This window comes from Propithecus coquereli, unplaced genomic scaffold, assembly GCF_000956105.1.
Source record: "Propithecus coquereli isolate 6110/MARCELLA unplaced genomic scaffold, Pcoq_1.0 Scaffold30, whole genome shotgun sequence".
NCBI lineage: Eukaryota > Metazoa > Chordata > Mammalia > Primates > Indriidae > Propithecus > Propithecus coquereli.
Window position 1 is genome coordinate 8,864,335 of NW_012148619.1, and position 13,282 is coordinate 8,877,616.

General features: G+C 36.7%; 1 protein-coding gene across 1 annotated transcript in view; it reads right to left on the reverse strand.

Annotated features, from left to right (window-relative positions):
* Positions 1 to 9,613: 9,613 nt before the first annotated feature.
* Positions 9,614 to 13,282, reverse strand: part of METTL15 (methyltransferase like 15) — a 237,224-nt gene continuing 233,555 nt past the window's right edge. Inside the window, exons 6-7 of the mRNA XM_012649594.1 lie at positions 11,422 to 11,786; positions 9,614 to 9,715 (exon numbers count right to left, since the gene is read on the reverse strand). Coding sequence (XP_012505048.1) covers positions 9,614 to 9,715; positions 11,422 to 11,786 — 467 coding nt within the window. The remainder of the gene's footprint in view (positions 9,716 to 11,421; positions 11,787 to 13,282) is intronic.

Sequence of the window (13,282 nt, forward strand, 5' to 3'; positions counted from 1 at the left end):
AAATTAAGAAAATAAAAATAATTAAATATGCAGTACAGATTCATTATCTCTGCTTCTTATTTAAAACAAAAATTAGAATTAAGAATTTTAAAAACCTCTAATGGCCAGATGCAGTGGCTCACACTAGTAATCCTAGCACTGTGGGAGGCCAAGGTGAGAGGATCACCTGAAGCCAGAAGTTGGAGACCAGCCTCAGCAAGAATGAGATCCTGTCTTCAACAAAAAATGGAAAAATTATCTGGGCGTGGTGGTGCATGCCTGTAGTCCCAGCTACTTGGAAGGCTCAAGCAGGAGGATCACTCAAGCCCAGGAGCTTGAGGCTGCAGTGAGCTATGATGACATCACTGTGAGTTATAGAGCAAGACCCTGTCTCAAAACAAACAAACAGACAAACCTCTGATGATATGTAATACTCCGCAAAGCCAAAAAAAAAAAAAAAAATTTCAAATATTTGTAAGTAAATTTTAAGAGATACTAATTAATTCCAAAAAACTTAGTAGGCATACTATATTCTCTTATAAACTATTTGTTATAGCACAACAAGTAGTTCAATATAAATGAATTTAAACACCAGTTATATATCATACATTATATGAAATAGAAAAATATATATAGATACGGTCGATGTCTCTAAAAACTCTAGAAACTTAAAAGAGAATGTAGTAACCAATATACAATTTTGAAAACAAAATGAATAAACAAAAAATATATATCATCTAAATACTATGTACAGTTATTAAATTTCATTTCTTAAGTGATGAACTAAATACTGTTAAGAACTGATGTACTACACAATGACATCGATGCTATGTCAGAATGATTTGTAGAAGGCATATCAATACAGAGATTCAGAAATATTTATTAGGAAAGCAATGCACATTGATTATAACAATCAGCTTTTACTTCCATGTGTATTGTTTGAATTTTCCAAAACCATTCTCCAATTAACCATTTAAAACTCATTCATGTATTATGCATCCTACAACAAAGACTAAGAAGCAGACAAGAATGATTATGATAAACAGTCTTAAAATTACAGAAAATACTTCATATATGTTTACATGAAAATATTTTGAAATCAATTTTGTGTTTATTGAAGAGAGATTTTTCTCATGTATATTATTCAATACTTTTTTTCTGTCAAAGTATTAGTTTCCCAGGATTGGTATAACAAATGACCACAAACTGGGTGGCTTAAAACAGCAGAAATATATTCTTTACTGTTCTGGAGGCAAGAAGTCCAAAATCAAGGTGTCAACAGGACTGGTTCCTACTGGAGACTCTGAGGGAGAATCTGTTCCATGCTTTTCTCCTGTGTTGGTGGTCGCCAGCAATCCTTGGTGTCCCTTGCCTTTTAGATGTATGACTCCATTCTTTGCCTCTATCTTCATGTGGCATTCTCCTGTTTCTTAGACTCTTCTTATACAGACACAAGTCATACTGGATTAAGGGCCTGCCCTGTTCCAGTATGACCTCGTCATAACTATTATACTTCTGTCTGCAATTACAGTATTTCCAAATAAGATCACATTCCGAGACTCTGGGAAAAGAATGAATTTAGTGGGGGACACTGTCCAACCCAGTGCATCCAGTTCCCATTAGACATTAAAGAAAAAAAATTTCTATACTATACAGGATGCAAAAATTATTTGAGAGTGAGTCAGTCAGAGCTCTGGCATGAGCCTGAAGCCACAGCCCCTGACCTGCCTAGTCCACTTCGCCTCCTCTGCCTCACCTGTTTCTCTGCCTCTCTCACTGTCTCTCCTGTGCACTCTTCCTCTGAATCTCGACATTAATTTCTTTTTCCCTATCCTACCTGCTCCCTTGTGTGCCCAGTCACCCCACCAGCATAGGCCCCACAGTGCCACCTCTTCTCCTCCACCCCACACTTGCAGCTCCCAGTGGGAGAACCAAGGACCACAGCTGGGCAGCTGCTGCTTCCTGCAGGAACTCATATGAGCACTGACACTTCTCCACAAGTCTCCAACCGTAAGCAAAACGGGAAATGAGTGAATGTAAGAGTTTGAGAAGGGTTTCCAGTTTAAGATGGCTAACTGGAGACACTGGACATCCACATAATCTAGAAAGAAGAGCCAAAATTAGAAGTAGATAATTGTACCCTGAATTAGAATTTCAAGGAAAGAACACTAGAGTCCAGCAGAACTCACAGGAAACACCTGAGGCATGGAAAGAAGGAAGAGAGAGGCCAACTCAGCAAGAGATTAGCAGGAGCCCAGAGGGATTTGGTATTGTGGGGAAAGGGTAAGTGAGAGAGTTACGGGGGTCCACATTGCTGCTGTGAACTGCATCAATGCCAACTGCAAGAGAGCTCCTCTACCCATATGAACCCTGACACTACCATGGGCAGTAATTTGGACACCCTGGAGGGCACTGCACCACACTGGGAACTTGCACTGGGTCACTCACCTCCCACCCTAGACCTGAGCAGCTATGGCAGGGTGCCACTGTGAAAGCACACTGTCTTGGGACTGCATCCTACTCTGGGAACTTCAGCTGCTGTACCTCAATATCTTAGAAGCTCCAACTGACATCTACCAGTGTCCATCTGGAGGGCTGTGGCAGCACAGAGCTGGCTGCACCCAAAGGTGCTGCAGGGTCACCAGTACTCTAGTGCACAGAGAGTACTACTTCCCAGGGAAAGTATGGTGCAGTGCACCAAAACGGTGGCCCTGGAGACAAAGGAAACCAAACTGCATGCTTTCCAGAGCCTGAAAGCTCCCTGCCTGGGGCTGTGAAAAGTGACTCTGCCTCCAGCAGCGGCACAAACTCTGTGCTCAGCCTCACCAGCAGAGTAAAGTCTCCTCCTGCCACTAGAGCAGTCTCTATGCTCTGCATCACAGGACCCCTTTCCCCCCTCTGCACACCACTGCAGGCCCAGCCGCTGATGCTGCTGCCAGGGGAGGCCAGTGCAGATGAGCCAGAGGGCTGCATTACTGGTCTTGTAAATGGAGACTATGATCCCACTGGTAGCGTGGCCTCTGTGCCTGGGGCTTGTCGTGAAGAGTTGGGTCCCTCCCTGACCTCTGAGCAGCACTGTGGCATTGCTGCTGCAGAGAGCAGGAGAGCCTGGGAACTGCACGTTTGGGGTTGTGGGTGGCATCCCTGCACCACAGCTATTGCCAACACCCACTGGCACTGGTTGGGACCCAGAGGGTTGTCCTGCTACTGCTACTGGAACTTGCATGCCCACCCAGCCACTGGTGCCACTAACAGCATCCAAGCAAAAACTATTGCCTCTGCTGAGGGAGAATAGGGCTAGCAGTCCTCCCACTGAGCTGCCTGTCTCTTTTGGGAAGAGCCTACAATCCCTGGAGGCAAGTCCCCGGCACAAATGCCCCTCCCCAACTGGAGCACTTCAGACAAAGCCCACAGCCATTCTAGTAGCCCAGCACACAGTCAGTTGAGTTGCCTCTAGAACCTTGCTGCATCTTGGCCAGGCTGGGAGCTGGAGTCTGGGCGCTTTCGTGCCCTAGATGGACAGAGACCATTGTCACTGCCAAGAGAGGGAAGTGTGAACAAGTTGTGTGCCTCAAAGCTGCTTGCTTCTGTTAATGTTATCAAGAGGGGCTCACCCAACCTGTGGCATGCTCATGGTGCATCTCCCCTTCTCCTGCCTGAGCATACTTCTGGACCAGGATATCCTCCCACCTCTCCCTATCACAGCCAGCCCTGGAACTAAAGGGAGCTTGAGGGCAAGTTTGCCGGCCTGGTCTTGGTCTGGTCCCCCCCAGGACTCAAGCACACTATCCCAGGGACTGGGGATTACCTAACATAGTCCACAACCACTGGCACCTGAACATTTTCCCAGGAGTCTGAGGTCCAGCCAATTCAAATTGCCAGCAACACCAAAGTGGGTACTTACCTGCATGAGCCAAAAGTCAGTGTACCTTTCCCTCTCTATACTGAGCAACAGAATTTTTAGAAGATCAGATGAATTGCAAAGCTATCTGTTTTGAGCTGAGGGAAGAGGTTCCAGAAGTGAAGGAACCAGCATATAAACCCTGGCAGTATGAAAAATCAGGCTGTTTTGACAACTCCAAGGGACCACACTAGCTCTCCAGCAATGGGCTCAAACCAAAAGGAAATTTTTGAAATGTCAGATATAGAATTAAAAATATAAATTGCAAGTAAACTTAATGGGATCCATGAAAAAGTTGAAACCCAATACAAAGAAACAAACAAAAAAAAACCATTCAGGACATGAATGGAAAATTCACTAAAGAGATAGACATATTTTTAAAAAATTACAGTACTTCTAGAAGTGAAAGAGCCATTTAGGAAATTTCAAAATACAGTGGAAAGTTTTAACAACAGACTAGACCAAGCAGAAAAAAGAATTTCAGAGCTTGAAGACAGGCTTTTGAATCAACTGAGTCAAAAATAAAGAAAAAAAAATGAAAAGAACAAAATCTTTGAGAAATATGGAATTATTTAAAACATCAAAACTTAAGAATCATAGATATCCCCCGTGAGAGAGAATAAAAAGCAAAAATCACGAAAAACCTATTTGAGAGAGTAATGGAGGAAAACTTCCCTGGTCTTGCTAGAGATTTAGACATCCAGATACAAGATGCTCAACAAACTCCTGGAAGATTGCCAAAATGGCATCACCAAGGCACATAGTCATCAGACTGGCCGAAGCCAACATGAAGGAGAAAATTTTGTAAGCTGTAAGAAGAAAGCAGCAAGTAAATTACACAGGAAGATCTATCAGACTAATAGACTTCTCAGCAGAATTCTTATAAGCCAGAAGGAATTCAGGTCCTAATCTTTAATCTTCTTAACCAGGATAACTGTCAGGCAAATTTTTATATCTTGAAAAACTGAATTTCATGAATGAAGAAAAATAAATTCTTTCCCAGAAAAGCAAACACTGAGGGAATTTGTCACCACCATACTGACCCTTTAAGAAATGCTGAAAGGTGTTTTAAACATCAAAACAAAATGCTGACACTTACCAGTATAAAAACACAAAGAAGGAAAAAAAAAACTTACAGTTTTTATAAAACAGTAACACAAGTGAGATTAAAAAGCAACTAAGAACAATCAACGATGTCTAGAACACTATCTCACATATCAATATTAACATTAAATGTAAATTGTATAAATGCCCCAATTAAAAGATATAGATTGGAGGAATGGATAAAAAAAACATAGTCCAAATATCTGCTGTCTCCAAGAAACCGACAAAACTCACAAAAATTCTGGTAGACTCAAGGTGAAGTGGTGGAAAAAAAATATTCCATACAAAGGAAACCAAAAGTGAGTGGGAGTAGCTATTTTTATATCAGACAAAACAGACTTTAAATAAAAAATAGTACAAAAAATAAAGATGGTAATTATATATTGATAAAAGGGTCAAGTCAACAAGAAGATATGACAATTCCAAATACATATGCATCTAACAGAGGAGCTCCCAGATTCATAAAACAAATACTATTAGAATTAAGGAAAGAAATAAATAGCATAATAATAATAGTGGGGTGTCGTGGCCCATTTCTAGGGACGAGGAATGAACACAGAGACTAAGAGACACAGACACACACAAAGATGGTACAAGACTGCAGCGCCTTTCTGCCGCAGTTTCTTTATTTATAACGCAGCCTGTTTGGCAATTGTCCCACCACAATTTCTTTGTTCCCACACTGTCCCTACTCAACATGTCCCGTTCCTTGTTGTTTCGTCTCCAGTGAGCAGAAGTTTGCATCTGAACTCTCTAGCCCCTCCTGTTTGCAGGGTTAGGGTGTCCTGGCTCGTGTGCAAGCCCACAGGCATGTTCTTGAGAAAAACAACAAGGAACCGTTCCCAGACAAAATGTCCTCTACAGTGGGGGACTTCAATGCTCCACTGACAGAACTAGACAGATCATCGAGGCAGAAAATCAACAAAGAAACACTGAAATTAAATGAGACTCTAGAACAAATGGGCCTAACAGACATTTACAGAATATTCTATTCAGACCTGCAGACTATACATTCTTCTCATCAACATATGAGACATTTTCCAAGATTGACCATATGAGGCTACAAAACAAGCTTCAGAAAATTTCAAAACATTGAAATTATATCATTTATCTTCTCTGACCATGGTGGAATAAAACTAGAAATTGATTCCCAGAGGAACACTCCAAACTATACAAATACATGGAAATTAAACAACCTGCTGCTGAATGATCTTTGGGTCAATGACGAAATCAAGATGGAAATCAAATTTTTTTAATTGAAGGACAATGGTGATATAAGTTACCAAAATCTCTGGGACACAGAAAAAACATTGCTAAGAGTGAAGTTTATAGCACCAAATGCCTACAAAAAAGGGCAGAAAGATCACAAATTAACATCCTAACATCACACTTCATGGAACTAGAAAGACAAGAACAAATCAAACTCAAAGCTAGCAGAAGACAAGAAATAACAAAGATAAGAGAACTAGATGACATTGAAAGAAAAACAAAACAAAACAATAAAAAGGATCAATGAAATGAAAAGTTGGTTCTTTGAGAAGATAAACAAAATTGATAGACCACTAGCTAGATTAACGAAGAAAAGAGAGAGGATACATATAAGCTGAAGCAGAAGTGGACAAGGGTATATTACAACTGGTAATGAGAAATACAAGACATCATCAGAGACCACTATGAACATCTCTATTCACACAAACTAGAAAATCTAGAGGAAATGGATGCATTTCTGGAAACACACAATCTCCCAAGTTTGAGTCAGGAAGAAATAGAAATACTGAACAAACCAATAACAAGTAGTGAGATTGAATCAGTAATAATAATAAAAAAACCCTCCCAACTAAAAATAGCTCAGGACCAGATGGATTCACAGTTGAATTCTACTAGACTTACAAAGAAGAACTGGTACCAATCCTACTGAAACTGTTCCAAATGATTGAGAAGGAGGGAATCCTCCCAAACTCATTCTATGAAGCCAGTATTACTCTGATACCAAAGCCAGGAAAGGACAAAACACAGAAAGAAAACTATAGAGCAATATCCTTGATGGGTATAGATGAAAACATCCTAACAAAATACTAGCAAACTAAATCTAAAAGCACATTAAAAAGATAATTCATCATGATCAAGTTGGTTTCATTCCAGGGATACAAGGTGGGATCAACATATGCAAATCAGTAAATGTGATTCACCACGTAAACAGAACTAAAAACAAAGACCATATGATCATCTCAATAAATGTAGGAAAAGCATTTGACAAAATCCAATATCCCTTCATGATAAAAACCATCAACAATCTAAGCATAGAAGGAAAGGACCTAAAAATAATAAAAGCCATATATAACAAATCCAAAGCAAACATCATACTGAATGGGGAAAGTTGAAAGCATTCCCCCTTAAAACCTGAACAAGACAAGGATGTCCACTTTCATGACTTCTTTTCAACATAGTACTGAAAGTCCTAGCCATAGCAATCAGGCAAGAGAAAGAAATAAAGTGCATCCAAACTGGGAAAGAGGAAGTCAAACTATCTCTGTTTGTTGATGATAAAATTTTGTACTAGAAAACCATAAAGACCATGCCAAAAGACTCCTAGAATTGATAAATGAATTTGGTAAAGTCTCAGGTTACAAAGTCAATGCATGCAAATCACTAGCATTTCTATATACTAATAACAACCAAGCTGAGTGTCAAATCAAGGACTCAATCCCATTTACATAGCTGCAAAAAGAAAATACTTTGAAATATACCTAATCAAGGAAATGAAAGATCTCCACAAGCAGAACAACAAAACACTTATGGAAGAAATCATAGATGACACAAACAAATGGAAAAACATCCCATGCTCATGGGTTAGAAGAATCAATATTGCTAAAATGTCCATACTGCCCAAAGTAATCTATAGAATCATTGCAATTCCTACCAAAATACCAATGTCATTTTTCATAGAAGTAGAAGAAACAACCATAAAATTCATATGAAACCAAAAAAGAGTATGAATAGCTAAAGCAATCCTAAGCAAAAAGAACAAATCTGGAGGCAACACATTACTTGACTTCAAATTATATTACAAGGTAATAGTAACCAAAACAGCATGATACTGGTATAAAAGTAGACACAGAGATCAATGGAACAGAATAGAGAACACAGGAATAAAGCCAAATACCTGCAACCAAGTGATTTTTGACAAAGCAAACAAAAACATATGATGGAGAGAGGACACCCTATTGAATAAATGGTGCTGGGAAAACTGGATAGCCTCATACAGAAGAATGAAACTGGATCCCTTTCTCTCACCATACACAAAAATTAAAATGGATTAAAGACTTAAATGTAAGACCTGAAACTATAAAAATATTAGAAGAAAACCTAGGAAGAACTGTCCTCGACATTGGCCTAGGTAAAGTATTTATGACTAAGACCCCCAAAGCAAATATAACATAAACAAAAATGAATAAATATGACTTAATTAAACTAACAAGCTTCTTCACAGCAAAAAATATTATATATATCTCAACAGAGTAAATAGACAATCTATAGAATGGAAGAAAATATTTGCAAGACATATATCTGACAAAGTACTAATATCCAAAATCCATAAGGAAGTCAAACAAATCAGCAAAAACCCCCAAATAACCCCATTAAAAAGTGGGCAAAAGACATGAACAGACATTTTTCAAAAAAAGAGAAACAAATGGCCAACAAACATATTATAAAATTCTCAACATCACTAATCGTCAGGGAAATGAAATTCAAACCACAATGAGATACCGTCTTACCCCTACCAGAATGGCCATTATTAAGAAGTCAAAAACAGATGCTGGCACAGATGCAGTGAAAAAGGAATGCTTATAAACTGTTGGTGGGAATGTAAATTAATACAACCTCTATGGAAAATAGCATGGAGTTTTCAAAGAATTAAAGTAGATCTCCCATTTGATCCAGCAATCCCACTACTGATCTACCCAAAAGAAAATAAGTGATTTTATAAAAAAGACACCTTCACCTGTATGTTTATTGCAGCACAATTCGCAACTGCAAAGATATGGAATCAACCTCAGTGCCTATTAAATGAGGACTGAATAAAGAAAATGTGATATATTAATACCATGGACTACTCAGCCATGAAAGAGAATGAAATGTCTTTTGCAGCAACTTGGACGGAACTGGAGGCCATTATCCTAAGTGAAGTACCCATGAACAAAAAACCAAATACTGTCTGTTCTCACTTATAAGTGGGAGCTAAGCAAAGGGTACGCATGGTAATACAAAGTGACATAATGGACATTGGAGATTCAGAAGGGGGAGGTTGAGAAGGGAGTACATGATGAAAAATTACCTATTGGGTACAACGTACACTACTCAGGTGATGAGTAAACTAAAAGCCTAGATTTCTCCAGTATGCAATTCTTCATGTAACAAAAAATTATTTTTATCCCCTAAACCTATTTTAAAAAAAGATTGATGAAATAGGTGAATAATTGTGAATAATTATTGAATATAAGAGTATGGTCTTTTATTTTCTAATCACATACATGGATGGGGACTTACCTTTGGGAATCTTTCTCACTTCCAAATATGTGTTACATGCGAAGAGAAACTTACAAAATTCTTCAGGTAGGATTCAGGAGATCAACCTAGGTGTATTCTTTTGTTTCTATTTTGAGCACATTGTTCCCCAAAATCTTTTCTAAGTCTGATTTCACTATAGGATTGTGCAAATTTAAATAAATCCTGTAAAGTAAAAGTGGTTAACAAAGCTTGGGAACTAAAATTAAATATTACACAGATAGATAAAATGAGTCTGTGGTAAATTCATGTATTTAATTCTTATCTATTTTTGCACATATATTAAATATTAAATAGTTATGTTGCTATTTCCTTCACTTGGATTCACCAATTTGTAGTTTGTAACCATAATGGAGAAGATGAATTTTTCCTGTATTTGAATAAACAGTTTACTGAGCAAATTAATAGTATAAATATGATTTCAAGGCTAATTACTTAAGAGAATATTCATTTACATCCACCTTCAATCAACATGCCCCCTAAACACTCCATGTGCCCTGTAACTAATTTATCTCATACTCTTCCTTCAGGTTACAATTCAAGCATCATATTCTCAGATCTGATTTCCTTCCACAAATCAAATCCCTACTAGATGCTCTTACAGTACCATGTACCATTTCTTTGCAGCATTTACCACTATGTCCATTTTGTATTGATTTCTGTGATTATTTAACTAACATCATTCTCCTCCACTAGACTATAAACTACATAGGACAGGCACTGTAGGCCATCTATATTGTACTTATCTTTGTTTCTCTAATGAGAAGTTCAGTACTTGCTGAACAACTGAATAAATCAGAAGTAACATTTACATATAAAAAGTTGACATGTGAATTATGAATCAATCTCATCAATTTGTTAAAGAATCCTCTACCAAGTGAGTTTTTCCTGAATAAACTTTTTACCCTTATTATAGGGACTATACATACGTAAAAACATTAAGGAAGCATTGATTTTACTGTATTAAATAGTTTTCTACTTCAAATAGGGTTGGCTGAATTCTTTTGAATAGCTCAATTAAAAAAATGCAAGATTCTATTCAGAGATTTTATTTACTAAAGGGATTCTGGGTTATTTATTAAAATAGGTACAATTGACATTAAATATAAGTTTTGTGAAATAATTCTCCGTAAGAATTCTACACTTTTACTTTATAATACAATACATGAAAAAATGGCTCATATCACACTGAAAAATCCCTTTAAAATGAAATACAATTTCAGTAATGAAATTTATCAGTATAATGCATTTTAAAACAAATATTTAAAACTTTAAAATTTGTGTAAAGCCTATATTTGAGAAAGCTATAGTAATTAATTATTCACAAGCAGGGAAATTAAAATTCATTCCATGATAATCATTAATTATTTGATCCAGAGAAAGTATGCTGCAAATTTGAATATCTAAATTCAGAATTTAGGGCATGCAAATATGATAATAATATCTTTCTCCTTACAGATTGAGTTTATATATTTAGATAAACACAACATAGTATTCTTTTATTTTTTAAATTTCCTGGCCAGTGAAAAGATTGCATTTCAAAAGTTAAATATAACACAAAGATAAACACGTTTTTCCCATCTTGATGCTGCTGTTCCCTGAGTTGAACTTTCTGTGTCACGCTAATATTTCCTAGTTTCTTTTTAAGGAAAAAAATAATGTTAAATGCCATCAATTTCCAGACTGCCCCACACTTAAAACCAGTATTAAGCTGTTCAGGAACATCACATGGAAAAAAAATTAGAGAAACTGTGAGGAACAATTTGAAGAATAAGATGATGGTAACTTTCTCATAATTTGATAGCTGCTCTAAGCTTGGCTGAGCGCCCTCTGGGGTTATCTTGTACATCCTGATCTTCTGGGGTAAGTACCTTTTTGTGTATCAATTCCCACATTAAAGGAGCTTTTTTAATAGAGACTCCTTCCTGGTTTTCATGACCTGAATCCAATTGTGATGTTTTTATCACCTTCTGTCTAACACTTAGGTTAAACTTTTCTGTCATGCTTATTCCAAGCAAGAATCGTTTGACGATGCGATCCTCTAGTGAATGAAAGGAGAGGGCAACAAGGCGACCACCAGGTCTCAGAAACTTCTGAGCTGTCTTCAGTCCTGTGTAGAGTTCATTGAGCTCATTGTTCACAAATATACGAAGAGCCTGGAAAGTCTTGGTAGCAATATGGGTAGATCGTTGTAGCAAGTCTTTTCGTGCATAAATAGCAGATGGAGGAAATGCACCTGGGAATAGATTTTGTAAAAATAGAAAAAGAGGACAGATAACATTAATATGTTCCACTGTAAATCTAATGAGTTTTGTAGTGTGTGCGCATATTTAAGGAACTAAATCTTCTTAGAAAATTGTGGCATTTCATTCATACTTTCCTCTTATTTCTAAGCATTTTTCCAAGGTTTAACACTATGTGTCAAAAATATCTTTCATAATTCACAAGGAAAATTAGAGTTGAACAAGCAGCAGAGAAAAAGAAAGGCAGACAAATATTTCAAGAAATAATAAAAAAATTTTTCAACTTTGGTCAAAAACATTAATTCATAGCTACACGAAGCTCGATGAACCACAAATAGAATAAACAAAGAAGACTACATACAGGCACATCATAATCAAGCTACTACCGCCAAAAGTAACAAGAAAATCATGACAATAGCAAACAAACAAACAAAAAACAACCCTACATCGCATAAAGAAAAACAAAATATGATTAATAGCTAATTTCTCATTAGCACAATGGAGGTCATAAGATACTGGAATAACATTCAGTGTTGAGAGGAAAATCTGTGTTCTACTAAAATGATTATTAAAAAATAAAGGTTCAAAGACATTTTTAAATAAATAAAAAGTGAGAGAATCCATTGATAACAGGTCCACATTTAAGAAATGCTGAAGGAAATACTTCATGTGGAAATAAGACACCAGATAATAACTTGGATATACAGAAAGGAATAAAGAGATAAGGGCATATATAAAAAACTTACAGCTAATATAATACTCAATGGGGAAAGATTAAAAGATTTTCCTCTATGATCAGGAGCAAGACAATGCTTCCATTTCTATTCAACATAGTATTAGAAGTTCTAGTTAGAGCAATTAGAAAAGAAAAAGAAAAGAAAGGCAATCAGATTGGAAAGCAAAAAATAAAATTATGTCTGTTTGCAGATGATATGATCTTATATGCAGAAAATCCTAAAGATTATACACACGTGCAAACTATTAGAAGTAATAAATGAATTCAGCAAAATAACAAGATAGAAAACTAACACGCAAAAATCAGTTGTGCTTGTAGATACAACAATAAACAATCATGAACATTAAATTAAGAAAACAATTCTATTCTCAATAGTATAAAAATAATTTGAATACTCAGGAAAGAGTTAGCAAAAGAAGTGTAAAAATTTTTCTTTGAAAGTTATAGAACATTTTTGAAAGAAATTAAAGAAGACCTATGCCAAGACCATTCAACTGGGGAAAGTCTTTTGAACAAATGTTGCTGGGACAACTGGACAGCAACATGCAAAAGAATGGAGTTGGACTCTTATCTCACATAACACACAAAATTAACTCAAATGGATCAAAGACCTAAACATAAAATCACAAACTATAAACTCTTTAAAAAAACCATAGGGGTAAATCTTCATGACTTTGAACTTGGCAAAAGATTCTTAGATGTGACACCAAAATTGTGAACAAAAGAGAAAATTAGATAAGTGAAATTTCATCA